The sequence below is a fragment of the Vidua macroura genome, chromosome 16, assembly GCF_024509145.1.
Source record: "Vidua macroura isolate BioBank_ID:100142 chromosome 16, ASM2450914v1, whole genome shotgun sequence".
NCBI classification, from domain to species: domain Eukaryota; kingdom Metazoa; phylum Chordata; class Aves; order Passeriformes; family Viduidae; genus Vidua; species Vidua macroura.
In genome coordinates this window covers 13,130,885-13,152,300 of record NC_071586.1, presented here as the reverse complement: position 1 = coordinate 13,152,300, position 21,416 = coordinate 13,130,885, and the positions used below count along the sequence as shown (strand labels likewise).

The 21,416-nt window shown below is 47.3% G+C and overlaps 1 protein-coding gene and 1 long non-coding RNA gene across 2 annotated transcripts; one reads left to right on the top strand and one right to left on the bottom strand.

Annotated features, from left to right (window-relative positions):
• Positions 1-1,892: 1,892 nt before the first annotated feature.
• Positions 1,893-14,230, bottom strand: LOC128815582 (cytochrome P450 3A12-like). Its single transcript, XM_053992399.1, has 13 exons — positions 13,902-14,230; positions 12,959-13,052; positions 11,820-11,872; positions 10,617-10,716; positions 10,114-10,227; positions 9,428-9,516; positions 8,700-8,848; positions 8,091-8,218; positions 7,693-7,777; positions 6,889-7,049; positions 6,559-6,785; positions 4,958-5,120; positions 1,893-3,014 (listed from the first exon to the last, which is right to left on the bottom strand). Exons 1-13 carry the CDS (start codon positions 13,970-13,972, stop codon positions 2,919-2,921), a joined length of 1,530 nt encoding a protein of 509 aa, XP_053848374.1. The 5' UTR covers positions 13,973-14,230; the 3' UTR covers positions 1,893-2,918.
• LOC128815583 (uncharacterized) lies at positions 13,823-21,378 on the top strand. The gene is made up of 3 exons (XR_008439670.1): positions 13,823-13,940; positions 15,800-15,905; positions 21,078-21,378. It is a non-coding gene; the product is annotated as an uncharacterized LOC128815583 (long non-coding RNA).
• Positions 21,379-21,416: the final 38 nt, after the last annotated feature.

Sequence of the window (21,416 nt, the reverse complement as noted above, 5' to 3'; positions counted from 1 at the left end):
AAGTAGAAATGAGTGGGACCAGACTGGAGTGATGCCACTCAAGGGGGGACTGTCCTTCCAGAAGGAGCTGTGCTGAGCCTGTTTGCTCTGCTGTAGGAGGGAATATGCAGAGCAGAGTTCATGCTGAGGGCCCTGCAGTCATCCTGGATGTTTTTTAGGGGGACTGGAGGACTTGCTTCAAGCTGTCAGCAGCTGGAGTATATGAGGGGAGCTCGTGAATCACTTCTGCTGTGGTGCCCTCCAAAAGGAAACCCATTTGCTCACTCTGGGACCTCACTGGAATCTGAATCGAAGCATGGCATAAGGTGGACACACATCAAATTTCACTATTGCCTAAGTGTAAATAATTTTTAAAAAAATTATAGGTGCAGGTAAACTGAGGTACAGGGCTGTGGAAGAGCACAGCTCCATTTCCCCTGAATATGGGGGAGTGGTTACCTCTGGAAATCAGACCAGAAAGGGTTGACACCAAATATCTCCCAGACAGCTGCTCAGTCTGGAATAAATCCAAGAAACAGTGTCCCAGGTACTGAACCTGCTGGAAAATTCAGCATCCAAGCATTTCCCCACTGCAAGATCTCACCCAAACCACTCCCCAAAGCCAAATCTGTTGGCAAACCTCCCTCTAGGACACTTGGGAACCCATACAGATGTGTGATTCCTGCTCTTAAGCACAAAATTCAGCAGAACAAAGATGAGATGTGACAGCACTCCACAGTTTTGTCCCTTGGCAGAACCCCACCAGGTGCTGGGGGATGAGGCAGGGCTGTGCCCATCTCTCTGCAGGTACAGCAGCGTTCCCAGCCCAGCTGTGCTCCCCCACCCCCTTGGCACAGGGTGCAGCAGATGAAGATGCCTTTGAACAGACAGGAGAGGGGCTGAAACCCTTTGACACCTCCAAGTGAACTGTATATTTCCAAAATGTTAAGCAGCTTTGTGAGAGAGATTATCCTGAAGGATGTTTTCCTGTAGTGTTGACATTGCTGTGTGAGTGATTAATTCCAACATGGGCATGGGGTGAGGAGGCAAAACCCTTTTCTCTTTGCCACCAGGCAAGTTCTGGCCTTTGCACCAGCAAGGCCATTAATTCATTCCTGTGACACTGCAGGTGACTTTGTCATCCTCATCTTCTTGGTCACTTCTCAAGGCAGAGGATTTTCCATGACCCTTTTCATGAACCACTGTGATGGTGCAGGCATTTTTCAGTCCTCCAGGGGTCTGACTGCCTGTACATTTAGTCCATGTGCTGTCACAAACATCCTGCCTTGACTTTGGAAAAGTGGACAGCAACAGCTGAAAACAAAGATGGATTGTCACTTTTGGACATTGGTGTGCTGCAGGTGACGAGGGCAGAAGGGCAAGCCATGGCTGCCTGAGCTGCTGGGAATTTTCTAACCCTCTCACCCAGCTCATTGATGACTCTCTAGAGAAGCAGCCTCACTCCTCCCCTACACTTCCAGTCAAGGGTGTCTTTCACTGGGGAATTTAATTTGCTGCAGAAAGGTTATTATATCCCTTCTGAGGTTTTCTACTCAATTCCTAAAAAATATAGAAAGTAAGTATGAAAAGAATATAGAATAACATATGTATAATCTATCTACCTCTATAAAAAAGAATATAAAAGAAATATAAAAACAGCTATGTAGTGAATAAAATTCCTTTTGCAATAGGAATCACTTCACACCCTCAATGACTCTGCTCAGCTGTTCCTTTTGGGCTGTCATACCTTCAGCTCTGCACCTCCAGGAGCAGCTCTTAGGATTTATGGTACCCACAGGGATTCATCCAGGATAAAAAGAGTTTTCATCACCTGGCCAAAGGCTTATGAGATCTACAGATGGAGTCACTTGTGCATGGAGAAAGCACAGCAGCAGAGACTGGCATCACTTGGACACAGAAGAGGCAAGTGAACTTTATTGCAGTTAGCATTCCTGCAGCAGTTTTTGGAGGAATAGTATGAAATTCTAGACTGTACAAAAATTTAAAAGTTTGGCAAGATTTTGAAGCTCTCAATAGGCAAAGGCACCTTTCTTCCAGACAGGATTGCCCAGGACATCTGAAGGCTCTCAGTGCTGCACCCTGCATAATTATTAATTTAAGTTGGTCTTACAGTGGCCTAATATCAATCAGACTAAAAGGCGTCATGATAGCAGTATGGATGGTGCCTGTGTTGATAATCCCTCCCATGGCAGGTGGCTGCATGCCCATGGTAAAATAAGCAAACAATCAGGAAACACATGTGGGACACTTCTCTCCCATTCTGCAAATCTCCAGTCCTTAGGGGTAACTGCTTCTCTCCAGGCTCCTCCAGTTAACCCATCTGCACTTGGAATCACACAAAAGCCATCTAAAATCATACCAAAATCTAAATAAATCAGCATCAGAAAATGTGCTGCAGGCATTCAGTGCTGTAAGGACGTGACCATTTTAACATTTGTCAGGGTCATAGCACAGAGCTGAGGAAATGCCCTTGGACAACTCTGCATTCCCAGGAGAATGAAACCAGGAGACACACAGAATCACCCAGCAGGCAGAGGGAACAGGAGCAATGGCAGCATTACTTAACTATGTGCAATTTGCTCTCCCCATCTTGATTTAAATTACACTGCCAGAAGAGACTGACAGTGTCTGGAATCAAATTGCTTAGAAAAGTGCCTCTTCAGAGAGAGAAAAAAATACCCAAATAACTGGAGTGCAAATGGTCTTGCAAAATGCCTATTGTGACTGGGGACAGCAGGACCTGGGTCTCATGTTCATTAGGATAATGCTCATGTAATTGTGCTGGGCCAAACCCCCATGAAATGGGGGGGGGGGCTGCCCCCCTGACATTCCTACAGTGCACACATTAGCCTGGTCTCCTCTCAAGAGCTGGAGGAGGCACCATTAAATAAGAGTCTCTTGCTCTGTTCCTGCTTCCTTCACTTCTTCAGGTCAGCCTGGGCTCTGGGGACCATCTTCAGGATAATGGGCTTCTTTGGCTGCATGAAACCTTTCGAGTCCAGGACCAGTGGGATCTTGAGCAGGAGGGAAAAACAAGGAAACAGCCACATCAGCTGGGAGAAAGGACAGACAGGACAACAGGAGCCCTACAGCGCACACACATCCCAGCTACCACTTGGTTTCAATGCATTTCCCAGCCCACAGGTGTACTTACAGCAGGACCATCACTCTTGCTCATGCAAAGCAGCCACCAGCAGGTGTTTAACAGCCCTCAGCTCTTGGATAAACTGGTTGGTGAGCTCTGGCTTTCACATGGAGTGCTACAAAGAGCTTGGTGCACTGATGGAGGGAAGAGCAGCCAAACCCCACCCTGGGTGCTGCAGCTAAATGGGGGCAAGCAGTGCCATTTTGTTTAATGCACAAGTGTGTCAGTACTAAGGGCAGCTAGATCATAATGGGAGATGGAAGAGCAATAAGCACTCTGGGAAGAGCAACACTAAAATCGCTGCTCAGACCAAGTAGCAAAGCAAAAGCATCCTCAGCATCAAAGCTTTCCATGGGATAGGCTGGGAATCTCTTTAGAAACAATGTTTAAAGCTGGTGTTGGAGGAATCATCTTGCAGGGGAGGGAAGTGTGTTTTAAGTCTCCCCCACCAATGGATGCTGCTCATATCCCAGCTCCCTCTCTCGCCAACAGGACAAGGGTGACACATCCCCAGCCCAACAGGCCACATTCACCCCCTAAATCCCAGTAAGTTTTGTTTCAGGAAATTTAAGCAATATGGCTTGGAGCCCAGTGTGCCATCAGTGGAGCAGTGAGAGAAGGCTGCAGCTTCCATACGTATGTTCCAAAGGGATGTTCCAGCATGAAATTTTCCCTCCCACTCTCATGTACATGACACCTTCTGTAGAAAAAAGGGCTGAAAGAACCCCATAAACCTATGGGCACCAATAATACAATACATATTTAACTTGTCCCCTTTTAATTAAAGGCAGTTATAAAAAGAATCAATTTTATGGATTGCAGAGGACTAGAAAAATGTCATTAGACTTGGGGGAGGGTGGATAGGTCACTGCATTGTTAATGGACTATTACAGTCTTTCACCTCCAGGTTACCAGTTGAGCTGCAATCTGAATCTGCAGAGATTCCAGCTGAGCACCCGTGCCAAGTAATAATTTAATAAGGACTTTTCTGTTTCTTACAACAAACGTCCTTTGAGTGACTTGTTGCCCTCTCTGCTCTGATTTCCCAAGCTCTCCTCACAAACAGAATGTAAAAATGGCCCAGCCTTTTGCAGCAGTGAGTGCAGGCAGGGAGCTGGGTCAGGCTGGAAACACCGTGGTGCTGCCTGCCTGAGGCACAGGAGCTGCCGTGCTCTCAGCAGGGCTGGACTGACACATCATTTCCAACAGCTCCTGCATTTATTTCATGTCAAACACTCCCACCCTGCAAGGCCATCTCATCTGTATGCAGCATTCACTGGGATCCTGGGCAAAACCAAAGCCTGGTGGGATCCTGCATGGCCCCTAAGAGGGAGAGGGTAATCAATTTAAACTTAACCCATTTTGTGCTTGCTTGAAAACTGCTAACATTTAGAGACTTCCCTGGGTCATAAGAAATGAATTTTGGTGTCTTGGGATGTCCCACAGAGAATAGCCATGTTTGTGTTACAAAACACAGCTTTGGCACGGGCTGAGGGATATTCTCTTCCTGCTCTCTGGAGCAGGGTCTTCCTAAGCTGGGTCAAACAGATAAACAGTGCATTGTGGGTGAGAAAGCACCCCACAATTTAGGTGCACCCAAAGATAGGCACAGGACTTCAGGGATTTCAGCCTAAAACATCCCACCAACATTAAATATGCTTCTGTAGAGGCTTTAAAAAAAAAGCATAAGTAACTTGTGGTGAAGCCCTTATAATTAACTGAGAAGATTTAAACAGTTATTCCCATCTAACAGTAGGACATCTCAGAGGGAGTAAGGGGCAGATAATAAGACACATCACCACACATCCTCACCGGTGTGTCTTTGCAGGGTCTGAATGAGAAGTTCTGCAACAGGACAACCACAGCCACTTTCACAACAAGGAGAGCAAACCTCATCCCTATGCAGTTCCTGGGGCCAGCCCCGAATGGCAGGAAGGTGTAGGGGTCAATACCCTCTTTGTTCTCTTTACTGAACCTGATTATAACAAAAAAAAAATCAAACAAACAAAAAAAAAAGTAAGAGCCACTCTGTTGCAGGATGTGTCAGCTTCTTAATCTGAAGTAATGAGGGGTCTGGGAAGGGAAAAGCTTTTTGTGTTCCTGTGCATATTAGAAGCTAAGTCCCTTATTTCTGTCTCAATAGATATGTTATGCTTCTGCTTTCATCCCAATGCTCAGATTTGGTTGTGCAAATCCAGGTGCATTGGGTGTCCTGGGAATACCTGAAATACACAAATGGATTTCATAACTGCTCTTTTCTCAGAACTCCTTCTCAGCTCCAAAACTGAACCCATATTTCAAACCCTAAACCACACAGCTCCACAGCTTCCCTGTAGATCAAAGGACCGAGCAAACACAAAGATGTTCTCCCCCTGTGTGACTAAAGGCAGGGCTGCTTTTGAGACATGCCAGCCCCATTCCTTTCCTCATCATGAAAAACAGGGAAGAACAATCAGCTTTATAGAGAAATTTGCCACAGAGCATTTTCAGTAATACTTCTTAGTGATCAGTTGGTTTTCATGTCAGAAAGCTTTTCATTCCCTGTGCATGAGGTACAAACCTCAGCTATGCTAAGTCAGAAGTGAAGTATCTCACTACTGAGACACCAGCACATCCCTCTAATGTACTCCCAGCATGGCAAGTGAGCCCTAAAGAGCTCCTGTCCAGCTACCCATGCCAAGTTTGACAACTGGAATAAGGATGTGGCTACTGGAGCAACTGGTGTTGTCTGGCCCATTGCCAGAGCACTTGTATTTGGGTGTTTCCTTCTGAATCCAACACAAGGTGACCACAGGCTTCACAGGTACTTCTGCCTGATACCACTGCCATGTTTTGTCTCAAAGGTCACCACGTTCCCACACCAGGATTAGTTTCCAGGGGTATTTCAGCTCTTGGTGCAAGGGCAGAGATCTGGTCCTGTTCTCTCTGCACCAAGCATCAATGTCTTGGTGGTCACCTAAAGATTACTAGGTTCATGGCATTCCATGTCTGCCTTGGGCTATTGCATCATTTTGCAGGCTCTGACAGAGCTCCTAAGCAAAGATTGCTTCAGAACTTGAGTTAAAAATCAAGTTTTATTTCCTACCCATCTTTGCCCTTCCTCTGCTGATTTGCAGGGCATTGTGCCAGTCACCCAGTGGCTCTTGCTTTAATATCTGGTCATAAACCCCTCAGTGTTACAGCTGCTGGGAGCTGCTCTCACTGTTGCTCCCTTCAATGCAGTTAATTAAATTCCATGCACAGTTTATGGATGTAGATCATAAAACTCCCCTCACGGTAATGCAGGGACTAGATGTCAGACAATGATAAATGCCTAATTTAAATGTTATAATCATGCATTCCCCACTTTTGCTGCCATTTCCACTCCCAGGGCTGAGGTTGAGCATGCAGCTATTCCCCCATGTGGCCCTCACCTCTCAGGCCTGAACTCGTCCGGCTCTGGCCAGTACTGCGGGTCCCGGTGCAGCACGAAGGCTGGGATCAGGACCACCATTCCCTCTGGAATAGTCACTCCACTGAGCTCCACAGTCTTCTTGCAGACCCTCTCGAGCCGGCCCCCGGCGGGGTAGAGCCGGATGGATTCGTTCACCACCATATCCAAGTACTCCATCTGAGTGATGGCGTTGTACGTGGGAGAGGCCTGGGAGAGGAATGGGAGGACTCAGCACCTCTGCCACTCTGTTTCCAACCTGGGTTTGCAAGGCAGGTGGGAACAAGCCCAGCATTTTCTTACCCTCCTTTACCTTGTTGGGCAGGTGTGCATCGACCTCATCCTGGAGTCGCTGCTGCACGTCAGGGTGGGTGGCCAGGTTGTAGGCTATGTAGCTGAGGGTGGAACTGGTGGTCTCATAACCAGCAAAGACAAAGATAAGAGCCTGGGCCAGAACCTCCTCATCACTTAATGCTGAAAAAAAGGCATAGAAGCACATACAAGAAGCTGAAAATTACAGTAATTAACCCTTGGGAATTCAGGATCCCAGTCATCAGTCTAGGTAATGCTACTCCTAGCTACGCAATGGTTGGTAAAGGAAACATCCAGCTTACCCTCTGGTACCTCAAAGGGGTGCACAATGCAGTGCACTGTGTCCTACAAACACCCTGTCCTGGCATCTCAAAAGTTTAAAAGCATCCTGCCTTGAGTTGACAGACCAGGACTATGCCTTGGCTGAGCCTTTATCTTCTTACACTTTACCTAGGATAGGGAACAGAGATGAGCTCACAGGTGAGCAGGGTACACACAGCATATTGCTTTGTCTGCTTTTTGATATACAGCCAACATTGCTGGACTTCAGAGACAACAAAGTAAGAAATGGGAGTAAGGAGATACTCACTTTGTTCTTTGTTGCACAAACACACCTCAGAAATTATCCCAGGAAATGAGATATAATAAAAATACGGCTGACCTGTGATAAACATCGTTATGGCCCCACTACCGAGATGCCAAATCTTTCATGGGATTAATGGCTAAAATCCTCTCCCTACTTCCCTTTTAAATGGATAAGGAACTACTGCTTTCTGCTGAGAGGAGGACAGATCTCAAGACATACTTTTGTCCAAGTTGGTCTCAGCAGACTTGGAGCCATCATGAGAGTTCTGTGATTCAATCATGAGCTGCAGGAAATCCACCCGGTCCTGGGGAGAAACAGAGGCAGAGAAGATGTGGGTGGAGAGGAGGCAAACCTTGTCCAACACAAGTTCCTTGCTGAGACACCTGCTCCACTCACAGCTCATGGCTTCAGTACATGATGAGGTCTGGACTACAGACCCTTCAGGAACACAAACACTTTCTCCACTTGTACCCCCAGGCAGGGTGTGGTTCTGGCCTTTCTTGGGTTTGGTGAGCTTGGAGAGCAGGTGACACACCACAGCTTCTGAAGATGCCACCAGATTCCTCCTGCACTCAGGACTTTTCCTGAAGAGAAGAGGCCACCTAGGTTGGACTCACTGTGCTGCTGCCCTTCTCCCGTTCCTTCTTCATTTTTGTGAAGACATTCTTGAAGAAGTCCATGACGTCTGAGGGTAACAGAGTCACCTTCATCTTTTCCAGCACAGGGATAACAAAGGGGAACAACACTAAAAGGAAAGAAGAGACCAACACACTTGAGCTCAAAGGGGCCCCAAGAAAATCAAAACTGGCCCAAAGCATAGAAAGGAGCAGTACATCTGGACTTTGACCCTTTTTATTGCCTCCATCTCTTTTTACCTAATCAAGGTTGGGATGCAACAGCACTTGAGAACCTCCTCCACATGTTACTTCATGACCACAATACCACAATAAGTGCAGCTCTCTGTGACAGAGCAGCTCTCCACCATCTCTGCAAACAGGGTCTCTCCTCATAGGAGGATGCTGCCAAGATCCACATGGCCTATAAAAATCCTGGCTGTGGTTTCCTTGGGGAAATATTTCTGCAGATCTGAGGCTGTAAATCTAATCCTGCAAAGTGTTGAGCATCTCCCCTATGGCAAAAAGGACTCAAAGCTACTAAGGGAGCTTCCAGAAAATGCAGCACCTTTGACATTGATTCAGGGCTGTATGAGATGAGGTTTGTCATACCTAAGAGTAAGAACACAGGACTTAGGAAACTGAATTGAAGAAATTTCTTAATGTTGGTGACAAAGGGGTCATTGGGGTTGTTCATGGAGTCAACATTGACGCTGAAAGAAGTGCTGGTCACCACATCCATGCTGTAAGCTCCAAAAATGCTGAGTAGAGAAGAAGAGAGAGTGAATGAGTTGAACCCAACCACAGCAGTAAATAAGAACTCATCTAGGAATAATCCTTGTGAGAAGGAATCTCTCTTAATGCACAGTCCTAACATAGTAGGTCTGTCCTGATCTGGCAGGATCATTTTATTTTTGAAGTTTCGCTGTTGCATTCATTCCCCCAACTTTTTTCAGCTTCAAAAACCTAAGCTGTAGTTGGAAAGCACTGAACTGCAGTCTAGGGTAACAACAACTATATTCTGATTTTCATCTGTAAAAGAGATTGCAAAAATGACATTCAAAAATACCGTATATTGTGCAGCTTCTAGAAAAACTTTGGGAATTGCTTCCTACCTCAAAATGCATCCCCAGTAAAATGAAATGGGGAAAGGGCACAGATCTTTGAGCAGAGAACAGCAAGCCCACTGCTGAGGAACATGCCATGTTCATGACATCTGTGGAGTTTTCTTCCATAGCTGACAAGGGATCCATGCTGCAGCGTGGAAAAGGCTCTTCAGAACAGCCCCTTCCCCACACTGAATACAAACCCTTTCCTGTCAGCCCCACACAGTTACTCACTCCTTCGCAGTCACAAACTCGTCATTAGCCACTTTCTTCTCAATGTTTTTCACTAATTTTTCACCATAGTGATTAATGATATGGAACATCTGAAATGCAAACCAAAGCAGAAAGCACTGTTGACTCTTTCCCTGCCACCAAACAAGGCTGGGCCTCACTGTCATCTGCCACTTGCCACCTGCCACTTTCCACATCTGGCTTGGGGAGGAAGGGCAAGCAAGAGGAAGGTCTAATTTCCAGGCCTCAGTCACTGCTTTCTCTCATCTTAACAACCTGTCCAGAGAGCTCATCTGACTAGGACTGAGCAAGGCTCTCCTTCAAAAATCCACACACATCTCCCACTCCAGCTTAGCATCCACTCCAGCTGGGATGAACGTGGCTCCTGGGCACATGGAAAATGGACAAGCCTGGTGTGAGTGATGTGTTTAGCAGGATGAACATACAGGCCTTAGGACCAACAGCCTCATCTTGCAATGCCTCGTGTGCTGTTTCCTCCCTCACCCCCTTCTCTTGACTCCCTCCCTGGGATGGCAGCCAGACACTGTATTGATGAATGGCACCAACAATGCAGGTGCTCATGGATGAGATCCTAGCAAATTTCCCCATCTGAGGGGAAGGTCTGCAGCCAGAAACAGCTCAGTTCTCCTCCAGTTATGGATGTGAAGCACCAGTGGCCTGTGCTTTACCTCCTTCAGCTTCCCACTGGTGAAGGCTGGAGACAGCACTGTACGAATCCTTTTCCACTGCTCATCTTCAGCCACGTTGAGAGCTGACTCCAGGATCCCATTCAGACGAAAGTTCTGCACAGGGGAACAGGAGACAGGTGAAGGTTTACAGCCGCCTTCCATGTGACAGAAATACAAAGAAAAACCTTCCATGGAGCATTGACTCAACCCCTGAAGTCATGTCAGCTCTACCTCAATCAGCAAACAACAAAAATGGAAACAAAAGTCTAAGAGTCATAAATGACATCAGCCTCTAGGGCACATCCAGACTGATGTCCCAGCCAGAGTGGCCCCTACACCTCCCTAGCAGGGTTTTGATATTGGTACCATCAATAAACAGGGGCACATCAGAGAGCAAGTACTTGCTGAAGGGCTCAGAGGAAAATAGAAACCAAGAAGAAACTCCTTCTTTCTTGCTGCATGTGTTCTGTACTGAAAAGCAAAGCACAGGACTAGGTACCTACCCGGCGATTAGTAAAAATGTTGTAGCACTCTTTCACCAGGATGTTTTTGATGAGGATGGGGTCCAAAACAGCCAGCACAGGCTGCCTGCCATCATAAAACCTAAGCCAATAGAAACCCACAGTCAGTCCATCCTTCATGATCAGTTGGAGCAAAAGCAGCCTGCTCTGTCCATGGCCAGAGCCATGGCACAAAGCGTTTGGGCCCTCTGACAAAACAGCTGGAAGGATGAGGCTGAAACTTGTTTATTATGTAGTAAAAGAGGAGAAAGGGAACGACAGTGACAAATATGGGCAGCATGAACACTTCTAGCAATTGTCTGTGGTACTGAAGAGTTGCCAAAGCTGTGTGGGTTTAGATAAAAGGCAGATTTTTGCCACGATGTTGATCCCCTGCGCTTGGGCTGTCTGAGTTGTTTCCACTACTGATGGCTGGAGACAAGAAATCCACACCAAACAATCTACCTGTGGAGGAAAGAGATTTCCTGCCTGGCCTACAAGGCACTGAAAGGTGAAAACCTCATCTGTCTCCTCCATTTTCCAATCAACAGAGACAGAAAAACTTAAAAGTCATGGTGTGGGCTAAAGGGCAGGGAGCCCTGGGCCACAGCTGAGGGAAGTTGCCATCTTCAAGAAGCTTGCAAACATTTAATCTTTCAAAAGAATGCACCAGGTTTCATGAAGCCTCCCAGGATTTTTTTTTTTGCAGAGCAATTTTGTTTTGGTTTGAGAGGTTCTTCTCAGTGGAAGCATGATAAGAGGCCCCTGCACAAAACAAGGACTGTGCAGGGAGCAGGGAGGCAGGTTAAAAGGTAGCTTGTGCTCCAGCTCTGGGAGAAGCAGGGAGCAAGATGAAAAACCGAGGCAGCCTGCAGCTTGCTTTCTGCTCCAGACACAGAAGAGCAGCTTCAAAGGCAGGAGGCTCAGTTTGACACCAAGCAGTGGAGGTGATTTTCAAAGCTTATGCAAAGAAATGACCCCATAAACTGGCCATCACCATCCCAGCCCCACACCACACTGAAATCCCAGCAGGAGAAAAGCCTTGGAGAGATGGGTGGAGACTTTGCAGTGATAAACCTTAATTCTCCCAGGCTGTCACAGCTGGAATTACAGTACTGAGGAATGTAGCATCAGTGTAACTTTTTCCATTCTATTCTGGGGCTGTGGAGTACCCCAAAGTGGTAGTTTTGTTCTGTAGAAACTCACCCCCAGATTTTTCCATACTTTTCAAAGCATTTCTGATCAAAATTGTGGACTCCCTGGAAAAGAAGAAAGGAGAAATGAACAGTTTGCCAGTGAAAAGTGATCAAAGCAGGCCACAGCTGGCAGCACAGTGCATCCCACAGCCCCATGGTAAGTAGCAGAGGTTGAGGTTGGGAGGTGCATGGTCCTCTTAAGCATCACGTAGATGCTTAAGGGACATCTCCAAGGAAGAGAAAAAGGAGAGCAGAGATTAAAAAAATAAAAAGGTACTTTCAACTTCCACCAGCCAACATGATCTAAAAATGTAAAGAAGACAAGATATGACAGGGTACAAAGTTTTAGTGAGCAGAGTTAGGAGGCAGAACTGGATCCCAGAGTGTCCTTTCACCTTCAGCTCAACAAGTTAGAACTGCTGCTGTCTCGTCCTCATACGATCTTCCTCTGCAGTTACAGAACACAGATTTTTATTTTGTTTCCATTCGGGTTTTAACTGATGTTACGTGTAACAATGAAACTTACAAGACACATAAGGCTCACCAAACCATTAGAAAGAGGCAACACGAATGACCTGAACTCAGCAAATACAAGTAAAACACCTATTTTTTATTGAACCCAATACACTTATTCTGCACTTGCAGTCAGTTACCTGCGGTCAGCTACTGTCTTGTTATTTGATGAGGTTTGGTAGCTTGATAATCTTTGAATTTTATTTAAAAATGTATTTGTCTGGTTTAGTCTCAGGCTGGCCCAAAAGTAAGTGATTGAATGAAGCATTCAGCCTCTTCATGTTGATGATAAAAAGGGGAAAGGAACATGCAGCTCCCAGAAAACAGCAGTCTTAGGAATCTCTCCAATACTTTTTTTTTGTTTCTAACAGAACTTCAGTTGCTCAAGAGCAGGTAGAAACACAGGGAGAAACAAAAAATTTAAATTACAAAGTAGTTTTAAAATACAGCACACCTCATTCAGGTCAGCCTGAACTTTTATGTTCTCCATGTGTCCAAAGAGCTTGCTACCTAAAAGCATAATTTTCATCTGACTGAATCAAGGACAAAGGAAAGAGATGCCCAAAGAATGGGGAAAACAGCACCAGCCACAAGAAGGATCTAAGACACTACAGAGCATCAGCTGCTGGTACTCACATGCCGGTACTCCAGGAAAGTTCCCACAAATGGCAGAGGCCGTGGGCCAGGAATGCCCAGCTTCTTGAAGGTCTGGTAAGGCCATATCCCATAGCTGCCAACAAAGAGCATGAGAGAAGCATTTATACAATGAAAAGAGAAGATACTTCTTCCTGAGCACAGGGAACTGCTTAAATAACTGTTTTCTGTCACTCAGGGAAAGCTGAAATTATGGACCAGCAGCAGCTCTGCTGAGGATACTCTTTGTAATAAATGCAGGATCACTTAGGGTACATTTTGATGGAAGACAAGGGCTGAAAGGAGCCGCAGCCCAGCCTAAGCAAACCAGTGTACCTGAGGGCTTTACTCAGGGCCTCATTTAGTTGCCCAGCTCAGGCAAACGTGGCTCAGGTGACTCAGGAGAGATCTCGGAGCAATTGAGTTCTGAAGCTGAGGCCTGCCCTTGTGTTTGTCTTTGCAAAGACGTCCTGCGATGCTCAGGTGGCCGCGCTACAGCGGCAGGGCAGGGACATAAATTACCACAGCAAAATTAAGTTTTTGCCTGTATAGCTCATTACAGCTCCCCTGAGCCATATAAGCCGAAGTTTTGCCAACAGAACTACTTAATCGGGGAGGTTCTGCTGGCAGCAGCTCCGACATCAGCCTGCGCTGCTCCCAGCTGGCACAGCCCAAGGACGCCACGGGCGCTGCTGTCTTTAAACAACCGGAAGTTCCTTCCTGGGAAAAGCTTAAAAAAAATCAAGGATTTCCTTTAATTTCCCTCCCCGCCGAGCCCAGCTCGCTCCTTCCCGCCGGCAGCGGGGCCTCGCAGCCGCTCTGAGCAGCCCTCGCTGTGCCCTGAGGGCAGCGCGGGGGCCCCGGGTGGTTTCAGTGCTAATTCACTCGAACTCCACTGGCACCGGGCTCTTCTGCCAGGTCCCCCAGGGGACCGTCCTCTACTTACAGGGCCACGAGGCACAGGAAGGCGACGAGGAGCAACCAGGTGACGGGGGAGAGGCTGGGCAGGAGCTGCATGGTGCCCGCTGTCCGCCCGCTTCTGCCGCCGCCGCGCCCCGGCCCGTGCCCGCCCTCCCGTGAGGGAGGCGGCGCTTCCCCGCCCGCTCGGTGCCTCAGGGCCGGGCCCCGGGCGCGTCCCCCGGGAGCAGGGCTGTCCTGTACCGAGGTGTCGGTCCCCGCTGCCCTGCGGCTGGAAATCGCTGAAAGGGCGGCGGCGCCCCGAGCTGTCTCCGGAGAGACGAGGAACTGCTCCTGTGTCCCGTCTGTCCCAGGCCGCGGGTGTCTGTGCAGACGCACCTTCCCTTGTGCCTCCTCTCCCACCTCCGTGTGTCATGCCCTGTTTAGGGTCCAGGAGGGAAGGGGCTGGAGGAGACAGACCTGCACCAAACACCTGCCCAAGCTGAAAGGCAGATCCTCTGAAGGATGCAATCCTATGACAGCGTAGCTTGTAGTCTCACCTGTGCCGGTGGAGCTTCTGCCTGAGTCGGTGACCTGCCAGCCCCAGGGAGCCACCAGGGCAGGGCCGTGTGGGCAGGAGGTGCTGCGGGCCCGGCGATCCGCGGGCACAGCGCCAGCACTCCCCAGCCTCATCACCTGGGGATGGATTCCCACATCATCCCCTCTGCCCCGGGCGTTCTCTCTGCACTCAGGTTGCACAAGATGATGACATTTAGCTTTAGGCAGCTCAGTTTCCCCCTCAGGCGCAGACACTGGGCTGCCTGCGTTCTGTCAGAGAAGTGGGAAGTGCATTTCGTGTATGGGGGACACAGTGGAGCCTCTGACCAGCTTAGCTCCAGCGTATGCAAATACCCCGTGCTGGTGGGTGTGTGTGGGGATGGGTCAGGACGGGGTGTCCCTTCTCATCACACTGGGAAGGGCCACAGATCTCTTCCTCTGCCCAGTCAGCACCATCCCCTTCTCTGTGTTTCCTGAAGATGCCAGTAGACCCACAATGTCCCTACATCACACTCACCTGCATCAGACATTACTCCCTGCCTTTGGCGTGCTCAGCCTTAAGGAAACCCACTGCAATCACCTGCCAGTCAGATCTCACGTGGCTCTGCCTGCGGGCCAGCCGTGGATTTTGCCTCTGCCTAAACATTTCTTTTTGCCTCATAAAACACATGCAGCCTGTGCTGAGCTGCCTGCGGGTTCGGCAGTGACCTCCACACTTACGTGGAAGAGCTGAGCAGCAGCACTGCCAGTTTTGGTAGGTTAGTGTCTCAGACATCCCCAGCATTGCACAGCCACGATGTACTCAATGGTTCACATAATCACTGGCTGGCAGTAATCAATTAACCATTTTATGCAGGCACACCCCTGATTCCTGCTTCTCCAGGCTGCTCTGAAGAGCTGATCTATAGCAGCATGCTGTGACAGGAACTTTATTCTCCATTTTATGGGATCTGCCCCTTTTAAGACACCTTGAAGCAACTGTACTCGGGGAGTTACCCTTTCTCTTGCATCCAAAAGCTGGTTCTTCTCCTTGACAGGTCCCATACCAGAAGGACATAAAGAACAGCAGTGAAAGGCAGGAGGAGAAACCAGGTGGTAGAACAGTAACCCCCAGGCTGGGATTAGCTGCGTTTCTTCCCTCACACAAACCCTTTAATTTTCCAATAATTTTTACTAGTTGTTGTGATTTCTCAGTAGGAAGTGGGTTTGTGGTTCAGTATTTTCTCCTCCCTCACACAGAAACTGAAGCAAGGAAAGATTTCAGAGGAAAACAAGAATGTTAGCTAGCCCCCAAAATATGTAAATAAACCGTGCAGCATCTTTGCATACAAGGAAATTACTAATTTGTCCAAAACAAATTAGTAATTAGATTTTTTTTTTTTTTTGCAGGTCTCTTGAAGTGCTGTGTCTCTCCAGATCCTCAGATTTGAGAAAATCGTAGTTGATAAAATGTCCACCTCCCAGTCAAAATTGCTGCCATGACTCAGAGCTGCAGGTGGGGCCATTCTGAACACTCACTGTCAGATAATTTTATACAAATTGCATGTATTGAAGTGATGCTTTTATCCTTACACAGCCCTTTAGACCAAATGTGGTGGTATGCTCTGTACTTACTGAGACTATTTTTCTAACATGAATATCACTGAAATGGCACCCAGGAGGAATAAAGCAGAGGGAAAGGCTCTCCAGATCATGTTTCTGGCAACATTTAAAGGGGTTTACTTTGTGGGCAAGCAAATTGCACAACAGGGCTGCAGGTGAGGGGCTGCTGTGGCATCCCAACCCCTTGTCTAAGAGAAGGGAAGAAAATTGCCCATTGTTTGGGCGACACAACTCTTGTCTGTCCAAGGCTGGTGATCCAGCAAAAACATCTTGTGGTACGAAAGGGGGAGCAATGAGTGCTCCCCACTGCCCTCATGCAGCAGATGTGCTAAAACAAGTGAAAAATAACAGCAGCAGCAGCCTGCAAGTTGACATCTTCTAATTCACCTCTTTCACAGAACTGTCACTTCCCCCTGCCCCTCTCATTTCAGGTAATAGCATATTAATAGGAGCTCTCTCCAAGAGAGCTGCACTCCCTGTTGGTAGGAGCCACATCAATGCCAGTGACCTCTCTGATGTGCTGGTCTACAGGCATGGTTCTATATTAGAAGGCAGAGTTGGTTCACAGCCCTCGTGATGTTTCCAGAGATCGGTACCTATGAAGGACCCAGAGTGGTCCAAAAGGAATGTGCTCCTCTGGGTCATAAGCACACGTGGCCTCAGCCTCTCTGACATTGCCCTTCTTACTGACACCATCACACTGCCACTGCTTTCCTCATTAGTAACAAATCCCAAGAGCTCTAAAAAGGCTTGCTGGTGCCATGGGGATGTGCACAGTGCTATTAAAAGACTATTTATTCTCATGCCCTGGGGAGAGGAGGAGTAACTGAGTGTGACCCTCTTCCCCCACAGCAGGGTGGCCCGTGATGGTCCTGGGCAGCACTGAAGCCATGGCCCTGCTCTCCCATGCTTGTCCTCTGGCCACCACGTGATTCCTCACACTGTGGTGGTTCCTGGCATGTTTGTTCTTGCTGTGCCACCCTGGAAATAATCCCAGTTCAATATTAACTCACACAGTATCTACCGCTCCTCTTTGCAATGGCAGAGTGCTTTCATGCACTGGGTACCCTTCCTGTGTTTGTGTTCCTTCTGCTGTGCCAACATGCTGCACTCCTAGGAGCTGGGAGGGAACAGGTGGCCAAGGAACTGGGATTTATGGGGATTCAAAAGCTGGTGGTCACCATGGCTAACACAAGCAGGAGGAGACATGAACTGTGATAACTGGCCTTAGTCACCAGTAAAAATGGGACAATGCAACCTAGACCAACTGGAAGAGCAGCGACTGAACTGATGGGGCACAGAGGATGATGTTAAAACTCATGCAGAACTTTAATTTCTAAAAGCTCAGAGGAAAAAAAAACCAAAAATTTAAACTAGAGGGTCCTTCCTGAAGGAGAGGTGATTTTACTACTGTCTGCTTGGCAGGACTGAACGAGGCCAAGGGGAGAGAAGTCCTGCATGAGTGCAGAGCGCTGGTGGAAGGCCATCCCCAGGAGACAAATGCTCCCCTGCATCTCAGGCTCTCTGTTAGAGAGAATGAGGCATTATCTTGCAAACAAGATAATGCTTATTATCTTATTTGCAAGATAATGTCTCGTTAGCTGCTGTGTTACAGACCCAAAGGTTTTTCTTTCCTACACATACTATGGGAAAAGTCATGTTGTAACACAGTCTTTCTAACAGCCATAGCAAAATGTCAGCCCCATTAATAACCAGGCTTTTGTTCACTGACTGTCCCATCTTTAAAAATTCCCTTCTTATTTTCCTCTCATCCCACAAACGCCATCATGAGCTGTTTATTTCTAGCTCTTCCTTACAAACCTGCTCTCAAATGAGCCTCTTGAAAGGACTAAATGGGAAAGCACCAGATGTATGACATCCTCAAAGAGCTCCAGCAGCCAGGGGAGGACCAAGGGCTGGCACCAGCATCTGCCCTCCCTCTCACCAAGCCCAAAACCACACAGTGCTTTATGCCTGGGTATTTCTGAGACCTCTGCAGAGCAAAAAGACCACGTTGTTCCTTTCATCCAGCAATGCTGCTGAATGCTCCTGAAGCATCGACAGCTGAAATCCATCTCCCTTTCACTCCTCTATAATTTCTGAGCAAGGATAGAAAATCATAAGCCACAGCCAGTGTTAAAATGTAAAACCAGTTCTGGAAAGCATGGTGGAGACAGTGCTGTGTGCACTCCCCGCTCATGCTTGGACACCAGCTCCTCCAAGGACAACTTCTCCTTTGCCTGTCTCACATTGTACCAGAGAACAGCTCTGGCTTTTCAGACCTCCCAGCTGGTAGCTCAGTCTCACTGCATGAAGCAGCCAGTGCTTTTCAGAAAGTGTTATTGCACCACTTGCAATGACCTCAATTTCTGCTGAGTTGCTTCCAAACCAGAAATCAAGCCAGAAAAGACAAAAATCATGACATAACCCTGAAACCATCATCTCCAAACACATGACATGCAGCCCTTTCTACCACCATCCCCTTACCTCCAAACCCACCCTATCTTACGAGGATGCACATTATGAACAATCCAGTGTTCTGGAATCTATTTTGGAGTCAGGATCTCTGTTCAGCCAGACCCAGCACTCAGAGCCACATCGCTGCCCAAGGGCAGAGTTTAGCCCATTGTTTCTGTCTCCAGTGCCTAGGTTCTGGATGTTTTATCTGGACACATTTTGGATATGAACTCAGGGCAGGGATGAAGCTGTTTGGCTCTTGAGTCATTTGGCATTGTGGACTCCCTATGAGCAGCTGCTGGATGTGAGCCATCCCCAACATGTTCAGGCACAGTCCTTGAGAATCCAAGCAGGTATGGCTGGAGGCTTATCACTCAGCCTCACAGGATTTCTCTATTGCAGCTAAAGCCAAGCATTTGGCTGGTTGGATTAACCCTTGCTGGCTTTGTGAAATAGGCTTCATTGAAAACAAGCATCTTTCTCTCACCTTTTAATTTCTTCTGTGGTGTGGAGACAGCTATGGATCAATGAAAGTGTCCTCATCGATCACCCTGGATGTTTTTTGCTGGACAGAGGATTGAAATACTGAATCCTTCCTCTGCCAGTCCTCTACATGGTAGGGGATAAAACATTTCCCAATTTCCATCAGGTTATGTGAGGTTTAATCCCAGAGGATACACTCTCCCAGCAGATTAAATCAGTCTCATAAATACAGCTGAAAATTGACCCTTGTTTATCCCAATTTTCCCACCATTAGCTTCTTTGATGACTCCCATTGCCCTGCTCCTCCCCTGCCCCCACCTCTGATGTGCTTGTAGGTACATAAGAAATAAGATGTGCCAATCAGATGTGCTTGTAGGTACATAAGAAATAAGATTGAAAAAGTTTGTATTTAAAAGTTGAGCCTTGTACTGTTGGAATTAGACTCTAATTAGGTCAGTTGTGTTCCCCTGGTAGGGTAAGAATGATAGTGCCGGAAAACAGACAATTTATAAAGACCCAAAAATAACTCATCCTGCTGTTTTGTAAGAAAGATGTGTTTTCTTTGCCCTGTGCTGAGGACATTGCAGTCAAGGCCACTTGGGCACACCAATAGCAGCCGCACAGACTGTGCCTTGGTCCCACAGGCAAAGCTGGCCTGTGCCTCAATTTCCTCCTACCACAGGTGGGATATTCATCCTTCCCAATTTGGCAGGGCTGTGGTGAGGTCACCTGTGTTTTTTAGGTATTTTGTCACTCTTGGCATGAGGTCTCAGGCTATATTACACAGGCTCATTTTCCCAACTTGCCTTTTAGCCTTATCTACACCTTCTGTGAAGTGCACAAAGGGCACAAACTCAGATTGAGAAGGCTCAGGGTAAAGAACGAGTCCTTGCAGCTGCTTTTCTAGGGTGTGTGTCATCACCATAGAGAGTGCACAGAACGCCTTGGAAGTTGCACAAAGCAGGGAATTACCTTTGAGTGACACCGTGGGTGTTGGTCCCTTCTTCCTCTGAACACATTTTTGTCACGCAACCATGAGCAGCTTCCTTGTTCCTCCACAGGCAGGTGCTGATCCTCTGATTCCACAAGACTTCACAGGTTTCAGCGCTGCTGACAAATTAGCCTTGTAAAGCCTCGAAGAATGACTTCACACATCAGCCTCGTCTGATTTAGGATTATCCTAACTCGTTAACAAATGGTGATGAACGTGCCAATTGCCTACTTAATGAAGGTTTCTACCAGGCTGGGAAGTCAGCGGCCACACCGCCTTGGCTTGGAGGGACGTGCCCAGCATTTCTAAGTAAACAAGACAGCAAAGCTAAAGAACTCCTGGAGCACAGTGGAAGTGAACAAAAACCCAACAAAAACATGTGTTCACATTAAGTTCCTTTTGATTTTGTGGGAAATGCAGGTTCGAAATGAAAATAATTAGTGAGGCAAGAGGAGGAGAGGAAAAATAATAAAAACAAGAGGCAGGTTTACAAAAGAAAAAAATAGAAAAGAAAAGGAGCGAGGAGAAAAATAAATAACCCTGGAGCAAAAACGCAGAGGGGAAAAGAGGGAACAAAAGAGACAAATAGCAGGAAAAGGATCAGTAATGAAAGCCCAGATTACTTGATTCAGTCAAGCCACTGCTTGTGCTGTTCAGAGCAGGGCGGGAAGCCAATCTGTTTTCTCTGGTATTGTTTAGGCTACGAATACCGTGGCAGATTTCCCATCCACTCCCATGTTTATGTCCGTGCTCCAATCCTAGCCACAAAAACGTGTGGGGGAAACACATCCTGGGAAGAGTGAGGGCTGGGAGCTGGAGGATGATGCACTTTGGAGCCAAATGGCCTCAAAAAAGCACTTCTGCATCTTATGGCAATTTTGCAGGATAATGTCTCGTTCACAAAATGCAGTGGTGGGAGGATTTTCATCTTCAGAATGGGTACAGTGATACCTCTGGGTTATTACAAGCTCCCAGCTGCAAAGGGCTGCCTGTATTTATACAACACTGCATTATTTATAATATTCTTTTCAGGAGCAGGAGAATATGAGTTCTTTCCTTCAGAGTTTGACTATTTTTTTCTTCCCTTCTCCCACCTGGAAAACATTGATTTCTTACCCTCATTTCTCCCACCAGAGCTGTAGCTGACCTGACTGTGTTTAGTTTACTTCTCAAGGCCAGATGCTCAGTGGGTGAAAAGCACAATCAACCACCCTGGAATAACAGAGCTGCCCTGATTTTCCCCTGTTGGGATCTAGTCCTGCCTCCCCAACATCTGCACGTTTGTGGGAACTGATTAACAACTGCTACAACACTGCTGGGGAGGGGACAAAGGCATAAAAAATATTGGCCTCATAAGGATTTCTGTTTCTGCGTGGGCTTTGACTCTCCCATACTAAGGATCTGAGGAAGTTTATTGCTGCAAAATAATAAAATATTTAAGACTGATCAAATTTTGTGTGGAAACTATTTGAG

Coding starts and splice junctions, on each gene's coding strand:
- LOC128815582 (XM_053992399.1), bottom strand. CDS start 13,972: ATGCAGCTCCTGCCCAGCCTCTCCCCCGTCACCTGGTTGCTCCTCGTC. Junction 9,517..10,113: donor CCAGTGGGAAGCTGAAGGAG/GTAAAGCACAGG, acceptor TTTGCATTTCAG/ATGTTCCATATCATTAATCA. Junction 5,121..6,558: donor GACGAGTTCAGGCCTGAGAG/GTGAGGGCCACA, acceptor TGTTATAATCAG/GTTCAGTAAAGAGAACAAAG.